Source organism: Chaetura pelagica, unplaced genomic scaffold (assembly GCF_000747805.2).
Source record: "Chaetura pelagica isolate M959 unplaced genomic scaffold, ChaPel_1.0 scaffold368, whole genome shotgun sequence".
Classification (NCBI taxonomy): Eukaryota; Metazoa; Chordata; class Aves; order Apodiformes; family Apodidae; genus Chaetura; species Chaetura pelagica.
In genome coordinates this window covers 25,596-45,682 of record NW_009954099.1, presented here as the reverse complement: position 1 = coordinate 45,682, position 20,087 = coordinate 25,596, and the positions used below count along the sequence as shown (strand labels likewise).

The 20,087-nt window shown below is 48.5% G+C and overlaps 1 protein-coding gene across 1 annotated transcript in view; it reads left to right on the top strand.

The window, feature by feature from the left end:
• Positions 1-20,087, top strand: part of PBX1 (pre-B-cell leukemia homeobox 1) — a 148,958-nt gene that overhangs the window by 120,288 nt on the left and 8,583 nt on the right. The window contains exons 3-7 of the mRNA XM_010002342.1: positions 4,668-4,912; positions 7,894-8,084; positions 8,966-9,101; positions 12,696-12,855; positions 18,549-18,561. Of these exons, the coding sequence (XP_010000644.1) occupies positions 4,668-4,912; positions 7,894-8,084; positions 8,966-9,101; positions 12,696-12,855; positions 18,549-18,561 (745 nt within the window). The remainder of the gene's footprint in view (positions 1-4,667; positions 4,913-7,893; positions 8,085-8,965; positions 9,102-12,695; positions 12,856-18,548; positions 18,562-20,087) is intronic.

Here is a 20,087-nt window from a genome sequence, read left to right as displayed (position 1 = left end):
TAAAGCCACGGGGCAGACACGCTCCTCAGGTCCCCTCCATGGTCACCCAGGGAGAGTTTTGCAGCGGGGACAAAGCACGTGGCTTGGCTTTTCAAAGACACCCATATATATATATATATATATTTGTATGTGTATTTATATATAAAGCAGCATTTTGAGGCAGTGGGGGACCATGGCAAGGGCCGAGCCCCCTCTAGTGGCACTCGCCGTGGCTCTGGGGGCTGCCGAGCCAGCAGGAAAGCGGCCAAGGACAGAAAGTCTTGCATGAATTTTCCTCCCCCCGGCTGCCAGTCTTTATCTTTCTTTTTGTTCTTCCTATTTTATTTTTTCCCCTCCTCTGTTTCATCAGGAGCAGCAAATGGCAGGTCCTGGAGATGCCAGGGCTTGGGTGGGAGCAGATCTGCAGCCCCCCACTCTGGGTGGCTCCTGGACCACCAAGGATCATTTTCCTTCATTCATTTCATTTTAATTGGGTGGGGAGAGGTGGGAGCCTGCTGAGAGTGGGGCCCTTTTGCGATGGGCTGCCCAGACACTGCTCACCCCAATCCCCCCAGCCAGTGGAACGGGGGGTGACGGGAGCATTTTGGAGAGTCGGAGCTGCTAGGGAGCCTGACATCCTGGCAGGAGGTGTGTTTGGAGCCTTGGACAGCACCGGAAAGATAAAACAGGAGCTTTTAAATAATCATTTTGTCTTCTCCTTGGCTGAGCGCAGCCTTCCAGGGATAAATAGGCAGCATCAGTTCTGCTCAGACACGCTGCCCTTTCCATTAATTTGCTCTCCAGCGTTACTCCGAGTGGGCAGCCAAGCCCAGGCCACCTCCACACGCTCCCTGGTTGGGTTCAGGTCTCAGGGACACGGGCAGGACACGGGGGATCCACACACACCCAGCAGGTGCTGGGCTGCGCATCTTGCACGCTTAGAAAGCTCAGGCCTTTTCATTGGGAAGCAGCTTTCCAAACATCAACTAATTAATCACTCGTGCCTACCTGTCAGGTCAATGATTCCTGAGACTTCTAATCTAAAAATATTTCCCTTTTGAAATTCAGATGCACCTGTTTTGGCAACTCTGCTTTTGATTTGTTTATTTGGGGATTTTTAATTTATTTTGGTTTTTTTTGAACTGTGTTGTTTTCCATTTGTGTTTGGGCTTTTGATGTGCTTTCATTTAGCAGTTTCTTTTTATTTTTTTTCTCCTGGAAGAATGGGAGTTTATCCTTTTTCCTTTCTTCTTTTCATAGCAAGTTTGTCTCTTGCCTGCAGCCTGTCACCTCCCCATGTCCCTCTTCTCTTTTTAAGGATTTTGGCTGTCTCAGGGCTCAGCAGCTGGCACCCAGCTCCTAATTGGGCACTGTGCCCTCCTCCCTCCATATAGAAACAATCTTCCCTGGTGTGGAATTATTTATTATTAGCTCATCTCACTGTCAAATTTACTGTTGTTTGGCTTTTTTCTGTCTTTTTTTTCTTTCCCCACGTGTTTGTGCTTTTCAAACACACACATATATATATATATATATATATTTGTATGTGTATTTATATATAAAGCAGCATTTTGAGGCAGTGGGGGACCATGGCAAGGGCCGAGCCCCCTCTAGTGGCACTCGCCGTGGCTCTGGGGGCTGCCAAGCCAGCAGGAAAGCGGCCAAGGACAGAAAGTCTTGCATGAATTTTCCTCCCCCCGGCTGCCAGTCTTTATCTTTCTTTTTGTTCTTCCTATTTTATTTTTTCCCCTCCTCTGTTTCATCAGGAGCAGCAAATGGCAGGTCCTGGAGATGCCAGGGCTTGGGTGGGAGCAGATCTGCAGCCCCCCACTCTGGGTGGCTCCTGGAAGGAAAGCGGCCAAGGACAGAAAGTCTTGCATGAATTTTCCTCCCCCCGGCTGCCAGTCTTTATCTTTCTTTTTGTTCTTCCTATTTTATTTTTTCCCCTCCTCTGTTTCATCAGGAGCAGCAAATGGCAGGTCCTGGAGATGCCAGGGCTTGGGTGGGAGCAGATCTGCAGCCCCCCACTCTGGGTGGCTCCTGGACCACCAAGGATCATTTTCCTTCATTCATTTCATTTTAATTGGGTGGGGAGAGGTGGGAGCCTGCTGAGAGTGGGGACCTTTTGCGATGGGCTGCCCAGACACTGCTCACCCCAATCCCCCCAGCCAGTGGAACGGGGGGTGACGGGAGCATTTTGGAGAGTCGGAGCTGCTAGGGAGCCTGACATCCTGGTAGGAGGTGTGTTTGGAGCCTTGGACAGCACCGGAAAGATAAAACAGGAGCTTTTAAATAATCATTTTGTCTTCTCCTTGGCTGAGCGCAGCCTTCCAGGGATAAATAGGCAGCATCAGTTCTGCTCAGACACGCTGCCCTTTCCATTAATTTGCTCTCCAGCGTTACTCCGAGTGGGCAGCCAAGCCCAGGCCACCTCCACACGCTCCCTGGTTGGGTTCAGGTCTCAGGGACACAGGCAGGACACGGGGGATCCACACACACCCAGCAGGTGCTGGGCTGCGCATCTTGCACGCTTAGAAAGCTCAGGCCTTTTCATTGGGAAGCAGCTTTCCAAACATCAACTAATTAATCACTCGTGCCTACCTGTCAGGTCAATGATTCCTGAGACTTCTAATCTAAAAATATTTCCCTTTTGAAATTCAGATGCACCTGTTTTGGCAACTCTGCTTTTGATTTGTTTATTTGGGGATTTTTAATTTATTTTGGTTTTTTTTGAACTGTGTTGTTTTCCATTTGTGTTTGGGCTTTTGATGTGCTTTCATTTAGCAGTTTCTTTTTATTTTTTTTCTCCTGGAAGAATGGGAGTTTATCCTTTTTCCTTTCTTCTTTTCATAGCAAGTTTGTCTCTTGCCTGCAGCCTGTCACCTCCCCATGTCCCTCTTCTCTTTTTAAGGATTTTGGCTGTCTCAGGGCTCAGCAGCTGGCACCCAGCTCCTAATTGGGCACTGTGCCCTCCTCCCTCCATATAGAAACAATCTTCCCTGGTGTGGAATTATTTATTATTAGCTCATCTCACTGTCAAATTTACTGTTGTTTGGCTTTTTTCTGTCTTTTTTTTCTTTCCCCCTGACCTTCCCATCTCTCTTGACAGTGAATGTTTTAATCACAAAAATGCCAATAAATGCTAGAGTCCTGAAAATAATCAATTCAGTAGAGTTTGAGGCTTTAAAAAAAAAGCTCTTTTTAGCATTAGCCAAACCCTCTCAATAGGGTCTTTTACTTCAGTTTTGTACTGGTAATAGCTATATCCTTTTCTAACTTATTTCAGAGTGAGGAAGAACATAGTCTGTGGTATTTTAGCTGCTGTAGTTTTACGTCTTATTACAAACTGATTTTGGACTTTCTTTCTGAAATGACAGGAAACAACACTCATTCTTGTTTGTGCTGCAGATTCAAGGGGGGGTACAAATTCACCTCAGGCGTAAGCAGGCACAGCTTTATTAAAATCCACACAGTGTTACTCAGCTCTGGATGTGCACAAGTGTGTGTGTTTTACAAAGTACTTTTTGCTCATGTGCCAGACAAGACAGGGAAATGCATTCCATTCCTCTTAGGAAGTGCCTCTTTTGATCACTCATCAAGGATTTATTTTATTTAATTTCCAGCTGTGCACTTAGGAATCTCGGGTGATGCTTCTGTGTTCAAACACAGACCATGGGGGGACACACAAGGGGCACAAAGGGCATCTCCATCCTTCAGACCTGGGACATGCTTCTAGGTCAGCCTAGTTCAGAGCAGCCAGGATGCTCCCATGTGTTTTTTCTCAGAAAGCCCATGAAGGAGGATGACTTTTACTTGAAGCAATAATTGAGATGAGGAGTACAAAGAGAGGAGGAAAATTCTCTCCTTGGCAAGTCAGTCCAGGAGGATTGATTTATTGTCACCCCTTTTCTTAACACGGTTTAGACTTTACTGAAATTATCAGATTCTTAAGAAAAGATGTTTTTCAAAGACTAAAATGTATTTTGTACAGGTTTTTGCTTTTTTTTTTTTTACCCTGGGTGGGTAAAAGCATGGCCTTGCAAGCCCTTTCCATCTGTATTTAAAGATGGGGCAACTGAGGCACAATCAGCTCTGGGCTCCTTGCTTCTTCCTCTGTTATCTGGGATTGCTGGCTGATGCAGACGGTGCAGGATCGGGCTGTAAATTCCTTGTTGGGTGACATGAGAGGACCCCAGAGTGAGCTTAGGATAGACACTCCTGACTTCCCATCCCCTGCTTGAATCCAGATGTGGTCTCTGTCACTTCTGGCAGCAAGAATGGGTACATTTATTGGGTTTTTCCTTGGTGCTGCTTAGCAGTTTTGCTGCACACTGGAACACAGACTGTGGCTTTCTGTGTTACCTCTGCAGTGGGCTCTGTGCTGGTTCTGCCCTCCTTCTTCCCTGCAGGAAGGAGGGGGTCAGGCAGGGAAGGGAACAGGGAGCTGGGATGTCCCAGTCACTGCTGCTGGTCTGGACAGCTGAGGAACTGTGCTTGGTGACAAACACTTGGAGCACAACTGCCTCTCAGGGTACACTTGGGAAGGGAAGAAAAGCCCTGTTGGATGAGGATTAAGCCATGCTGGTCCAGCCTGCAATGAGCACCCCATTTTGGATGAGCATCCCCTTCCTCGAGTTAAGCCCTGGGCACAACTCAGGCTTCACCTCTCCCCTTTTTGTCTCCTGCAGTGCTGAGCATCCGGGGAGCACAGGAAGAGGAGCCCACGGACCCCCAGCTGATGAGGTTAGACAACATGCTCCTGGCTGAGGGGGTAGCAGGCCCCGAGAAAGGAGGTGGCTCGGCCGCCGCCGCTGCCGCCGCCGCCGCATCAGGAGGAGCCGGCTCCGACAACTCGGTGGAGCATTCCGACTACAGAGCCAAACTCTCCCAGATCCGACAGATCTACCACACGGAGCTGGAGAAATATGAGCAGGTAACAGGCTCCTTCGCGGCGGAGGGCAGGGCTGCCCAGGGAAAGTGGGAGCAGGAGCCAGGGCGGCCGGGAGAGCTGCTGCCGGCATCGCAGCCTGCATGTACAGAGCCTGGATCGCTGCTGACATCTATTGTTAGGAGCAAATGCAAACTGGTGCTTGGTGTTGGACTGCAAACGTGCTTTTTTAGGGTTGGGAGGGCTGGGTTTGAGTGCTGGGGTGTGCCACAAGAATAGGCTCGGCATGGGTTGCCCCTTTGATTTTCACTTTTCACTCGTCCCCTTCATATCTTGCCAAAAATTTGCCCTATGAAGGGAAAATCCTCTTTGAGCTGCTGGCCTCGGTGCAGGCAGTTTTCCAAGGAAGGCTTGAGTCAAAATCTTCCTCAAATATTTTTTCTGTGTGAAGAGTTCCTTATCCAGGGGAAAAAAAAAAAAAAAAAAAGTAGCTTTTTTTTCTTGAGGAAAATAATTCTGAAAAATAAAACTATTTGGGTCATGAATGCAGCTATTGGTAACACTGACAATTGCACGAAAAGCTTCTTAGGCCAAGGCTCAAAAACAGTTTCTTTCAAGTGCTTCCAGATGTTTTGCAGACCTCTCTCTGCTGCTATGCAGCTTGCCCTTGTGATGAATGTGGTCTCAACCCCAAGGCTGTGGTTTATGGAGTAAGAAAGCATCCCTCCTTTTTGGGTGCAGGCAGGGCCAGGGGGGTTTCAGGTCTGTGGTTTAACGCCATCTCTGCCCATGCCTTGGGGCTATGAGCGGCTGCCAGTGCCAGGGTCTGTACAGACAAGCCAGCCTGGCCCCCATTTTACTCAGCTAACTGATTGTATGGTGGGGTTGGGGGCACTTCTTGCCCCTTCAGGTGCCACACTGACCAAGGTGAAGCTGCCAGTCGGCAACTTCAGACCTGCACCCTGGAGTGGTGTGAAGCTACTTCAGATGCATGCTCCAATGTTGGACCTGAAGTCAGGGTGGCCAGGCAGGGCTCTGGTGTTGGAGAAGCCAAGTGTGGTCACAATATGAAAGGCATTTTGCAGGGTGTTAGAGGAAGAGGGGTGGCAGGGCAGAGGGAGCTGACAGGAAGCAGGTTGGACAGATGACCTTGGGTGGCTGTGCTCAGCCCTTGCTGTCAGTCCCCAAGGCATGGATGTGGGGGGGTATGGCGTGAGAGAGCCTCAGTCCTATCACATGGGTAGAAGTGGAGAGCATGTCAAGGCTTGTCTTTTAGCCCCCAGGCCAAAGAGAGAGACCCCATGTCCTCTGTCACCCAGTCCTGAGGAGACAGCGTGAAGGGCAGAGGACCCCTCTCCAAGGGCACAGCAAAGCACAGGCTTCAGGGAAGGACCTGTTCCTTCCCCCCCTTTTGGGAGGTTTTTTATTTGTTTCCTTTTCTGTTTTTGTTTCTGGATCAGTTTTGGTCCCCAAAGGCACACACAGGAGAGAGGAGCCTTCACACCAGCCCCGTGGGGTGAGATGGGCCACCACATCTTTCCTTCTCCCACCCCACAGAGGGGGTTGTTTTTACCACAGAGTTGCTTTGCAAGTGGCTGTGCCAGGCCATGTCTCCATCACTCGCAGTCCTGCAAAGCCAGGGCTTGAGGTTTCTCAGCCTCCACCCCCCTCTCTCCAGCCCCATTCCTGGTGGCTGGGGGGAGCTTTTCACGGAGCCTGGCTGCTGCTGTCACAGCACTCGCCGGCAATTTTGCCTTTAATGCTCTTTATTTCACGCCAAGAGGAGACGAGCTGAAATTGCTCAGGCGTCTGGGAGCAAAGAGGCGGCTGGCTGAGAGCTCTTGTAGCCAGCACTCACCCCGGGAGATGGGAGCTGTCAGCTGAAGCTGGTGATGGGCAATTGGAGGGGCTCTGATGTCCTTGGGGACATCTGTGTCATGGGTCTGAGCTGTGGGTGGGAATTCAGCACCTCCTGGACCAGTCATGGGCAGGCCCTGGGGATGATGATTAGAGGGGGAGAAACTGCTGGAGGAGCTTAGAATGATGGGGTGGGAGATAGTGAGTCAAGCCCATGTCACCAGTCCACAAAACCATTGTTGCTTTCCCCTGCTAGCTTCTTGTTCCCTATCCTGGGGTGGGATCTGGGGACACTGTCCCCAGAGCAGCTGCCTGTGTTCTAGAAGCATTGATGGTTTCTTGACCTACTAGTGTCTTAAGTGCTGTTCTCAACCTGTTTTTTGGAGCTTGGGTCCCAGACTAGTTTGGGGAATTGGAGGATTCTGTCGTGCCCATGAGGTTCTCATGGGTGTGGAGGAGAGGGCAATGCAGCAGCCTTCATCCAGCCTCAAAATCCCTCCCTTCTCCCCCCACCTCCTTCCTGCCCCATCCTCGCAGCATGGCACGGGGGCAGCAGGAGCAGCCAGACAGTGCTGTGCCAGCAGCAAACTAATTGGGATTCTCACCTGCTTGCCCTGACTTGTCAGGGTTCCTGCTTCACTCAGCCTTTAATTATGATCATTATTTACTTCTTACCAGATGTGGTAAGAGCAGAGCAGAGCCCTGTCTCGGGGAGCTGCTTCTGTGAAGCACAAGGGTCTCTGCAGGACACAGGTGCTGGGTTGCAGCTGGGCCAGCAGGTCAGAAGGTTCATGGTCCTCCTCGGATACATCTGTAGCTCCTCCCGTTCCAAACAGAAAAGCAGTGGCTGAAACTTCATGCTTTCCAGCAGTCATAGGGCTTCACCTGCACCTGCTCCATCCGTGATCCCTGAGAGCAAAGAAACTGACTCCTGCCTTTCTCATCATGTTTGCTGGGAGTCTCTCATGCCTTCTGCTTGGCAGATGAGGGAAATTTATCTCTCTCCCACGTACCAGCAGGGTCTTGCTCTTGGTTTGCCCTAGAAAGCCCCAGCCATTGAGGCCTCCACTGGCAACTCCTTCTGGAGCAGCGTTGCCTCTGCACTGTCCTTGACACCCACGAATGACCTTCCGATCCTGGGGTTTCTTTTGCTTTTCTTGCCATCCCAGGCGTGCAACGAATTCACCACCCACGTGATGAACCTGCTGCGTGAGCAGAGCCGGACCCGGCCTATCTCACCCAAGGAGATAGAGCGGATGGTGAGCATCATCCACCGCAAGTTCAGCTCCATCCAGATGCAGCTGAAGCAAAGCACGTGTGAAGCTGTCATGATCTTGCGCTCCCGGTTTCTGGACGCACGGTAAGTTCGTGCCCTGAACTTTTCTCCCCACCCACTGTGCAATGTTGCTCAGACCTGGAAGAGGTGTTTTGAGGTTCTGGAGTAAATGCAGGTTCCATCTGAAGGGTAGATGTCTCCTGGCCTTGAGCTGCAGGAGCTATTTATCTTCCTTCTCCTTAGTTGTCTGTGGCTCAGCAAGGGAGTGGACAGTAATACAATACATCCAGCCTCAGACTCAGAGAGGGTACCAGCTGTACCTTGAGAATTGCACATGCTCTTTTTGCCCCAGCAGAAGGAAATTCTGTGGCATATTTCAGCAAACCTCTTTGGTGACAATTTGCTCTTCAGCTGGGGTTGAAAGCTAGTCCTCCAGCCCATCCTGTTCCCTCTAGGTTCCTATTCTTTTCCTTCTGTTTCTATTGTCCCAGATTTTCAATTTGCTGTAGAATTATTTCGCTCCCCCAGCTGGCTGTGGCTCAGGCTTTAGCTTGAGAGGAGAGGCAGCTACACCATGGGTAGAAGGTGGTAGCAGAGAGGTAGTACCCAGCTGTAAATGGAACAAACTTTGAGGATCTATCCATTGCTGCTCTCTCAGCCTGGAGCTTGGCAGAGTAGCAGCGATGCCTTAAATTTTAAGACTTGTCCGTGAGCCAGAGGACACTGTGATAATTTGAGAAGGAGACTTAACGTGCCTCGGAAGATGCTGAGAGGAGTCACTAGCAAGGTACAGATGAGAAGCGTCCTGGCTGGGACTCTGTGGTACTTTGTGCTTCCAGGAATGGGGAAAGGAGGGGGGGAAGTGGGGAAAGTCAGAGTATCTAAAACTACATTCCAGTTTCTGGATTCCTGGCACTGATTCCCTTTCCTTTTCCTTCTGTTTTTCCCTCTTTTTTCATGCTAAGGCGGAAGAGACGAAACTTCAACAAGCAGGCCACGGAAATCCTGAACGAGTATTTCTATTCCCATCTCAGCAACCCTTACCCCAGTGAGGAAGCCAAAGAAGAGCTAGCCAAGAAATGTGGCATCACAGTCTCGCAGGTGAGAGAGCCCCAGAAATACATCCCAAGTGGCTACTGCTAACAGGCAACCTCAGTGTGGTGAAGGGCACTCCAGACCTCAGTCAAGTCAGTAATGTCTCAATGTTGAGCTTTTAATTACTTGATGAGTTTAGCTCAAGTTAGTGTAAGAGGATGGGAGAGCAGGCTGCAGACTTGCAGATTGAAGCCGTGGGTGGAAAAGGAGAGCTTGGGAGAGGATTTAGAAGGGATGAAGACTTCATGGAGCGATGGCTGTGTGTGTGCAGCCAAGGTGTTAATAGCACAGAACTGATGTGGCATGACCCACAGAGGCCAAGTCTTCTCTTCAGGGAATTAGCATTGAACTGGCTTGCACTAGGAGCTTGTTTGAGCTGAAAGTCCATTCTGCAAGCCAAGGGACTTGAAGGCAGTAGGAAGACTTGTGCGGATTTTGCTCAGTAAGGTAGAAAGGACAAGATCCTGGTGGGAAGGGTTTGATTCAGTCAGGCTAATGGCTATAGCTTGTGCTCAAGGAGGGTGGGCTTTCTCAGGGTCATTTCTCTGTCATTACTCTTGTGCTGCGGAACATGACATCTCCCTGACTTGCTTATCCCTCAAAGAGAGGTGGTCAATAAAGACAAATTGAATTATTTCCATACATTCAAGGCAGACGTGTAGTTCCTGGAGCGTGTAACTCTGACCTGGGAGCTGCTGGGATTTGTGAGGAGTGCAGCCAGTCCTCGAAGTGTTCAACCATACTGTTTCCTCTCTTTTTGGAGCAAGAAGCATGGAGCAAGCCTGTCTCTATGGCCTCTGGTAACCTTGTCCTCTTGTGAGCTTAACACTTCCTTTAAGATCCCTTTGCATTCCCCATCTTGGGCCGCTTCCCAGCCCCAGGCACATGCTTGTTCGTTGCTTGGGTAAACTGAAGACAGCAGTAGCATCTGGTGTCCTTGTGAGAGCGTGTCTGCCTTCAACAGGAGCAACAGCATCCAAGGGGTAGGTGTCGTCACCATGTCGAACGCCTGCTGAGCGACTCCAATGGCATCCCCTGGGTTAAAAGACCCAAATGTTGATTCTTCCTAGAGTTACCTACAAGAGACAGCACATATTGGCTTAAGTAAAACTACAGCTGTCCTGGTGCTTCCCCTCTCACTTCTAATTCATCTGTTCGCACTTACAACTTCTCCCTCGCAAAGAGAAAATGCCCAGGAGAAATGCTGCACTTAGGATATTTTTTGACCACGCTGTATCAAAGCTGCATTGTGCCTGTCTCCAGGATCTCCCTCCCTTCTTCAGTCACAGGAGGCAGAAACAAACACAGATCCAAGTCTCAGTTTTTGCTGAGGCTAGGTGGGAACATGGGACAGCATCAGTTTGTGCAAGTCTGAACTGCAAGGCTGATTGGGGTGGGCAAGTTCTTAACTTGAGAGGTTTTAAGTTGAAGATGGATTGTGGTGGCTGTTTATCCCCACTTCCTTTGCTGTGGCCCTCAGAGTTTGCCCAGCAGCCCCAGCATGTGAAGCCAGAAGAACTGTTGTAGAAAGATAACCAAGTGGGAAGATCATGGAGTAGCACATTGTCATTCATGAGAAAGTCGGACCAAGAAGTGGGATGGAGCTCCTTGCAAACGGCGCCTGCTCCTGGGGGCGTCCAAGTATTTGCTCTCACATCTGGGCTGGATGTTGATCTGAGTTTTGCCTTTTGCCTCCCAGGAGCCTCCACAGGTTTTATTTCCTTTGTTGGTTCTGCAGGAGCGTCGCGTTGGATACGTGCCGTTCAATAGCAGGTGAATTGGTGGCTGAAGCCACGTCTGTGTAGAAACTGCTGAATGCTCTAGGAGGACTGCAGACACAAAGCTTCATAGGAATAAAAGCATAGGGGCTTCAGTTATCAACACCCAAGCCAAAACAATCTCCCTAAGATGAGAAAAAATGATGAACTTTCCAGGATGAACATCCAGTATTGTCTTCTGTCTTGGTTCCTGGGCAGTCCATTTGCAAGCACTGATGTATGTGCTCACCAGCAAGCAAAGGAGAATGTCCCAGGAGTCCCACCAAAGATGTTGATCTGCTAGCTCAAGATTGCAGCTCCAAGCAATTCTAGGAGTGTTGGAGCTCTTCTGGCTGAGTTGTAGCATCCCCTGGCATTTGCACATCCTCTTTATAGTGATGAGCTTTCTCAAACAAGGTTAGTAACAGCTGGAAGTTGCCTTCTGCTTAGAGACATGCATAAAGGAAATAATTTCCCTGGTTTTCTGCCTTCAGTGTTTGTCAAAGAAGCAGCTGAGAGCTGCTTCCCAAACTCTAGGCTGAATATTTCCTACGTCTTCTGGAATTGTTCACTGCAACATAGTGGCTACAAGTAAAGAGGTTCAGCAGCAGCAGGGTACTGAGTGGGATTGAGTTCATGGTGGTACCCTGACATTTTCCTTGGAGAAGCAGCTCTGCCTGGATATCACAGCCTGAATTCACAGACTTCATTTTCCTATCGCTGTGCTGAATCTCTGACATGCAAACTTTGGGGTATTTATCCAGACACCTGGCAGATTGTCCCACCAGTGTTTCTTCCAAGCGTTGATCCCAGGATATTGTGCTGATAGCCTGTTCAGATCAGCTGCTCAAACCTCTCTTGGGGCTTTCTGAGGTTCCTGCTGCAGGCACAGGGAAACAGCTTTCACCAGGTCTCGCATGAGCAGAGCTGCACTGCTTCATTCTGCCTTCAGATCTGGCCCATCATTTTCAGTCACCAACATGACTTCTGAAGTTCAGCCTGCTTCTTTATTTTTTTCAAATCAATCCACCAACCTCATCCAGCATACTTCCAGGCACTTAAAGACACAGCAGACCTATAGTGGTCTTTGGGCAAACACAATAAAAACATCTCCTCCCCCTTTCCAAAGGACACGCCTGTTCTCTGGGGCCCAGGTCTTGCAAGCCCCTTGCTGCCTCTCCAGCCTTCCCCTGGAGCTCCTGGTTTGTATAGTGGCTCGTGCTCATGCCAAACCTCACAAAGCCAAGTTCAGCTAGATGAGGAATATACACTTCTGGTGTTTTACACTGATAGCACTCAGGTGGATCAAAAGCAGAGTGTCAGTAACATCAAAAAAAACCTTGTCAGGCAGGGCTGACTAAATTTGTTGAGTGTTCTCCCTGAAAGTCACACTGGCCTCTCCAAAGGGAGGAGAAGGGGCATCTGGGAATCAGGGCGTCTGTCCCTGTCAAAGAGACATCGAGGAGGAGGCAAATGAAAAGTTCCAAAATGATACATACTCATTTTCAGGTTGTGCAATTTCAGAGTCATTTGACTTTCTTGCGTTTTTTTTAAACCCATCTGATGCCTTTGTGGGGTGGGTCTGGTGGTTTCTGTGGACATCCCATCCATAGAGGAACCAGACACATCCACACAAGCACAGCCCTCCCAAGGGGATCCCACCACTTCTCCTGGGCTAGGTGTGGCACACACAGGTAGAAGGTGTTTCCTTCCACAGCTGGGAAAACAGGGTTGAAGAAAAGAATATGCACTGCTAAACCTGAACTAATCCACCTTCCTCATGCAGCCGCGCTCGCCAGAGCTGAAACGTTAACGTCTCTGTCTTCTCTTAAACTCACTCTAGGTATCAAACTGGTTTGGAAATAAGAGAATCCGGTACAAGAAGAACATAGGTAAATTTCAAGAGGAAGCCAATATTTATGCTGCCAAAACGGCTGTCACGGCTACCAATGTGTCAGCCCATGGAAGCCAGGCTAACTCACCCTCAACTCCCAATTCAGCTGGTTAGTTTTTGTTTTGTTTTTTTTTTATTTTGGGTCATTAGTGTTTGGTTTTTTGCTTGTTGTTCCCTCTCCCCCCCTCCCTTCCCTCTAATCTCTCTCTTGTTTTCTCCTTTTGGTTATTTCAATTTTAATTTTCTAGTTGTGGTTGGGTCACTTGTGGTGTTTAAAAAAAAAAGAGACACGGGTTCAGTTTTGGGGTTGTGTTGTGGGAGGTACTTTATTTTCTTTGCTTTTTTTTCTTATTCTCTTCTCTCCTTTTTTTTTCTCTTCCCCTTCCTGGTTCTGTTTTTCATTGGAAAAGCAATGTGATCAAAACTTGGGACTTGTGATGGTGCCGTGTTGGGGGTTGTATACATGGATGGTAAACACAAAACCAGAAAAATTATCTGGAAAAAGATTGCTGGGATTGCTTGAACCCTGGGGGGAGAAAAAAAATATTTTAAAAAGTGTTTTCTTAATAGCTCTGTTGTGTTGGGTCTGAAAGCATGAGTGGCCCTAATGGATATAACCCAACATTTCTGGGATGTCCTAACTCATGCCATTTTGGGGATGGTTTTGGGTGTGTTTTTATTGTTTGATTTTCTTTCTGTTGTGGTTACCTTTGATTGCTTACATGGCAATGTCTGGATCACCTGCAACAGTGTGCCCTGTGTGAAGTTTATTTTCCCTTTGTGTCAGTGCAATCCAGGGAAATCTCCATGGGTTGTTCCCTTACCTTTCCCTGATTCCTGCCCATTTGCTGTGGTTTTCATTTGTTTGTTTTGAGGGTCAAAGGCACAAAGTGCTTTGCTCAGATTTCAACTCCTCTGCTAGAGAATGATGCTTTAGTTCATGCCATGGTATCTGCCACCAGGACATCCAACCCAAAAATGATCTTGGGCTGTGGTTGGCTGGTTGTTCTCCACTCCCATGAGTGATGGAAAAAAGAGATTTGTTTAAAAGGAGGGAAAAAAAGTGAATTTTGTTATCCATGCAAATATTTGTGTGCCTGTTTTCTTTTTAGAGGTGGGAGGGAGAGTGAGATGTGCCAGTGTTGTGCATTTGAGCTCAAGTGTCTGCTCATGGTGCCCTTTCACCAGGGTGTGATGCTTCCTGTTATCAGGTAGGCTAATCAGAGGATGAAAATTATGAGGAACAAAGAAGATGGTGTGCAGCAGGAGAAGCTGGACATTGAATAGACCACCAGTGGTGCCCCATGCAAGTGCTGTTGCTATCAGGACATGCTTCTATAGTGAACAAAACCCTCCTGTGACAGGTATAAGAGGAATCACACCCCAGAAGCGCCCACATCTCGAGGATTTGAGTGGAAAGTGGAGAACCAGGGATCAAACAAGGGGAGAAAGCCATGACATGAGTCTTGGGCTGATGTCCCAAACCAGCCCTGCAGCAGGAAGGCAGAGGCAGCCATTACCCATGAGCTAACGTGGTCAACAGTGGTTGATGACTCTGTGCTGGGGAGCTCTGCCACACCTTGCAGGGACTCGTGCAGGTGACTTGCACAGAAACAAGTGATAGAAGGATCATTCAGTTGGGCAGTAGAGAGAAGTCCCTACACACAACCCCTTGATTTCCAGAGGGAGGTGTTGCTTGTTGGGGATCTGCCCTCCCATGACCACCTGCAGCAGAAATGTTACAGCTTTTGGTTGCAGGTCAGAAATCTGCTGGGAGGCATCTCTCCCACCTCCTCCTGGCCCAGGGATGCCTGTGATGAGAGGTGTGCAGCCTGATCTGGCTCAGCTGAGGTGCTCACAGGACTCAGGTGGATGCAACAGAGTTCTGCAGGAACAGATGGTTTGCAGGAATTTGCTTTTTTTTCTCCTTTCCCTTCCATCATTTTAACTACTGAAGATTTAGCTTCAGTTTTGAAAATGTCATATTTTCCAAACAGCTCACTCAAAATATCTGGGTGGGTGGAATCTTTTGATGTTAAAGCCCTCAAGCCTGGAGTACAGAGAGGAGAGTTGCCTGTGTTGAGGGAGGGAGCTGCTTCCTGTGGTGCTGTCCTGCAGTCCATATTAGCTCGGACCAAAAAGTCACAACTTTCCTTCTTTTCCTCTTTCTTCAACTGGAGGCAGATCCAAAGGTCTACAATAGCAAGGAAAGAGCTTCAAGTTGCTTGGAAGAGTCTGTGTCTGGCCCACATGTAGTAGAACAGGCAGTTCCCCAGTGTCTGCCCAGTTAAATCGTGCTCTGGTGCAAGGCTGCTTCTTTGCCTTCCCCACAGGCAGTAACACGGCTGTTTCAAAGATAAATTGGCTGGTACTCTGCAGTAAACAGCAAAGATAATCCCTGGATAACACTACACTTTCAAGGAAGGACAAACAGTCTTGTTATTAACGTGTAAGACTTGAGCTCCTGGGTCCTCTTTCTAACTCACTTGTTTGTGCTCCAGAAGCATCGACCTCTTTTCACATGCCTCATGTGGTGGCAGAGCTAAAGCAGCACGTCAGCTTGAGGGGAGCTCATGGGCCATGGAGATCCTTCTGCTAGAAGCAAAGTGTTTCTAACCTGACCCAGATCCCACCACCCTCTCTGTATGCTGCAGCAGTGACAGAGCAGTGGGGAAGCCCTGTTGTCAGCAATGCTATAGTCTCTGGGTCAGCTTGCTGAGACACTGGGTTTGGATGTCCTTGTAGTCCTTTCCTGAGAAGATAAGTGGAAGGACCTCAGGATTTTATCTCCAACAGTTGTACTGTAGATTGAAATGTCCCCAGCTGAGCCATGTTGATATAACAGCTCAGCCAAGCATCCCTGCATTGTCACATTGTGGAGCAAAGACATGTCCTGAGGACATCTGAAGTTGGGTCACCTCCCTTACTTCAAGGTGCCCTGGCAGCAAGAACCTGTACATCCTAGGACTGAAATAGCTGTCTGTGAAAGGTTTGGATGGTGGTGTCAAGGTCCATGAGCCATCCAGATGTGCTGAATTGCCCTGGGAGGAATGTCAAAGTGGATGGAGGTGAAGAGCTAATGATGATGCCTGTCCTTTTATGTTGTGGACTTTTTTTCCATTTTCAGATCACTGGCTGAGGAAGGAGCCTGAACAAAGGTTGGATTTGCAGGGAATTTTTAGGACCTTCTAGTTTAAATACATTATAGGCCATGTGGGAAGGGAAGAGAGTAGGCAGAGGACTGGTCATGAGAAAGAAGTGACCAGCAATGTAGTCCCTGGAATGCCATGATATTAGAAGAGGAGGTGGAACTGGATGCAGTGGGACCTGGGACAGGAGCTAAATTCATTTCTGCTGTGGCTGTGCAGGCCCATCTGTTCTCTGCATTGGTGCCCATGTTACTGGAGATCAGTGAATGGCTACAGTCAGTCAGAGAGATTGGCCACACATTGACAAGGGCAAAGATTGCATCTGTCTAACCATCTGGCACGTTCAAAGTAGGGTCCCACATCCTCAGTCACCCAGGCCTGAATGTCAAACACCTTTTCATCCTGAATACGCACAGTTGGGCTTTATCAGCCAGATGTTCAAATAAACTGAGATGTCTGGCTCATTTGGGCTAACAACTCCCCATCCTCACGTTGATTGCCTGGACAATCTCAGCACAAAAACCACATGGCAAATGAAATCTATTTTATGTGGTCAGACCCTGTTGCCAACCAGAGCCCTCAAGGGCCACACACAGGTGATAACGTTCAGTGAAATCTTCCATGCAGAGCAGCCAAAGTTGTCCTGAGCTGTTTTGTTCCTGATCACCTTTTTGTTTTGTAAAATCTTCTTGCTAAGCTGCTGATGGAGGGGATTGTGCTGCCTGGAAATGTACTTCATCAGGCACAGGCCTAGCTTGCAGCAGAGGGGCTGTTCTGATCATGGTCTCACTGTCTTGAGTGTTGGTTGACAATGAAAAAGAACCCATGTCCTGCTGGATCATCCCAGGCTTTTAGACCTGCTGTCAAACTCAGTGGCTTTGTCTCCACTGGAAATGGAGACTGTGAAAACATTAGAGAAGTTATAGAGACACTGGAGAAGCAGTACTCTGAAGAGCTGGAGAAGTGGTGCAAGAAATACCAGCAGTCAAAGTTGTGAGGATTTTTTAATTGCAGGCAAGCATGACTTGGGTTTTGCTCATCGGGAATGTTGGGATGGAACAGATGTCTTTGCAGGCATTTCACCCAGTCATAAGATCTGAGCACCACAGCTTGTTTCAGCTTTTCCACTGTTCTTTCTGAAGTTGCTGTTGCCTTGATACAAGCTCAACACAAAGGAATAGTGGTGATAGGTCTTGGCTTTGATAAGCTTAGCTTGAAGGAGCAGCACTGTTTCACACTACTGCAAGTCTTGAAAAGTGTTGTTTTTCTCGTGGTTTTTGGTTTGTTTGGTTTTCGTCTACACGTAATAACATCAAGGGACTTCCATGCCAAGATAAGAGTTCTTCCCTCCTGGATTCACAGGCTCAAAGGCAGGTGTTACCTCTTCATTCTTGAGGAGCCCCAGCTCAAATTATGACCACTAAAACCTTTGCTGTGTTTACAGTGCAGCCTTTCAGAGGGACAGCTGAGGTTTATAATTGAGCCTCCTCTAGTGGATGAATTTCACTTGCATTCCTGGATCTTGTCTCCATGGAGTATACCAGGGTGTTCATTTTCAGGGCTCGTCCTGTTCCTGCCCCCCTCACTCACCCCAGTGCATCAGCCCCTCTCAGCCATATCTCTGAGTCTTTGGGCCCTGCTGATTTTCATACCTGGCCAGTAGGTAGGCAGCAGAGTGCTGAAGCAGCAGAGCAGCAGCGCAAAGGCCTCTCTGCAATTACTCCTCACATCCAGATGCATCCATAGATGCAGGGCCATTGGTATGTGCATATTTATCTTTGCATCTACAACAGCAGCAAGACATATTTACCGTTTAGATATGCACATATATTGTAAAAATACCCTGTGCCAATAGCAGTGTATATCTTCTAAGTGACATCTCCAGCGCTCCTCATGATTTCCAAGACACCCGTGCTCTTCAGAACTAGAGTTTGTGGCTGTTTGTTTATTTTTATTTCCTCCCTTACAGTCTCAATTTTATGGCCAGGTTTGTTAAGTTTCAATAAAATATCAGTTAAGTTTATGGCATTTTTATTTGTTATTGTTGTTACAATTTTCTTTCCGTAGGAGAAGGTGGGATGAAATGTTGCTCTGCTGGGGGCAGAGCAGTAACGGTGCCAGGTGCTTAGGGGTTCCTGAGTCGTCTTCCCAGCTCTGCCACTGGTGATTTGTCTGATCTCAAAAGGTTTCTGCTCACCTTAGAGGAACAGGAGAATATTCTGTGCTTCTTGTGAGCAGTAGCTGCAAAGTCTTTTGGTTCCCAGCCACTGTGGGGGTATGAAGCCATGTTGCTGCCCTGTCCTTCTAGGCCAGTGGGCAAAGCAATCATTCAGAAACCCCGTGGGAAGCATCTTTCTGTATGTGAGAAATGCCCATCTTTGTGCTTAAAGTTGAGCAGTGTCAGGGTGGGCTGTCCTCAGTCTGCCAGCCTGTTTCCCTAGGTTTTTTGCCTTTGAAAGAGCAAGTAACATACGAGAGGTTGTGAAGTGACAGGAGCCCTTTGTCAGCTGAGCAGAGGAGGTGATGGTTACAGCTGCCTGCTGACTAGTCCTGGTTATATTACTCAGGGCAGTGGGATTGCTCTCTGGAACAGGTTGGGCACAGTTGACAGTGAACACAGACAATGAGCTATTCCCGGCTCTGCTCTTTTCAGGCACTGGTGGGAGGGTCCTGATCCAAGATTCACTGTGCTCAAGATGAGTCTCTTGACTGACTTGAGCATTGTATCTAGCAGTGATGGTTTCTGCCTTCCTTCATTTATGTGGATTGCCAACACCTGACAAAAGAGCCAGTTGCAGAAAGCTGCAGAGAACATGAAGTCTCTAGCACAGACCACCCACTTGCTCCCTTCTTGGAGGTGGCTGCCTTCAGGGGATCCTCCTTGGTCCACTGGGGTCTGTCCAGTGCTTTTTCCCCCTCCAGCAAAGGGAAGGGGAATTGCCAGGTGTTTCTCAGAGCGTACGCATGAGGCATAGTTGGGCAACTCCACCAGGACTGTGGTTGCCAGTCTTCGAAGTTGGAAGTGGCAGTGGAGATGATGAGTGTGTATTTGGGGTTGGAGCTGAAGGCGTAGCTGACCTGGGCCCCTCGAGTCTCTCCTTTCCAAGGCTAACGTCATGTATATAACCAACCCTTGCACGTTGAGCTGTCTCACACTTAACGCGCTGATCTGCACGACAAGTTCTGAAATAATCCCATAAAACCTTTTTATTTATTTTTAACCCCCTTCCCTCCTCCCTCACCTTCCAGTTAAATGATGGGTTTGTTTCTCCCATTCAGTAGTTGAGGAGGTGCTCAGATACCTTGAAGCTGGAAGCAGAAAGCTTTGCTTCTGCAAAGGCGGGATGATTTTTTCTTTTCTGTTAATTTGTTTTTTTTCCTGATCCCACCCAGTTGTCTTCACCATTCTAATTTTTTTTAGCGTAACTTTGGCGACTGGTGCATGCAGTGGGGAATTTGCTTACAGAGCTCATTCTTCTGGGGCAGCTGGCCCAGGAGAGCTGTGACACCCTTGCGTTCTCTCATGGCCCGTCACGATGAAGGACACTTCCCAGCATGAGGGGTACTGGGGGTCTAGCCCAGGTGCCTTCACGTTTTTGCGAGCCTTCCGGTCTTGGTGTGCTGCAGTTTCCACCAGTCACGGGTTCCTGAGGTACTGAAGGCAACCCCACACAATGCTCCCTCACAGAGCTCCCCGTGGCTCAGGAGGAGCTCTGGCCGTGGAACTGGATGGAGTCTGGATGTGCTCACCTGGTGCAGACTTGCCCATCTGGATCTGAGCTTCTCAGAAACACCAGTGCTGTGGGCCAAGGCTTCCGCTCTAGGTAGCAAGGCTTGTTTGGGTAACTCTGGTCTCCAGTGCAGTCTGCTGGGTGGACATTTCCAACAACTGAGATTTTCCAAGCTGCCTGAAGGATTTTGATGCCCTGAAATGAAGGGAAAGGGCTGTCTGAGCCCTTCAGGCTGGCTTTTGTTTGTCTCGGTTGAGAGCATGAAGAATCCTTCCTCCAGCTGAGGAGCTGTTGAAGAATGTTCTTGGCATTGAGCTATAACAACATGTGGCTTTGAATAACCTCAAGAGTGCATCTTTTTTTTTTTTCCTTGCTCTGTTCTTCATACTACTAACCTGACTGTGTGTTTTGTTTTTGTGGTTGCTTTGCATGTTGTTCCTTCCTCTTGGCTGAGAGTCATG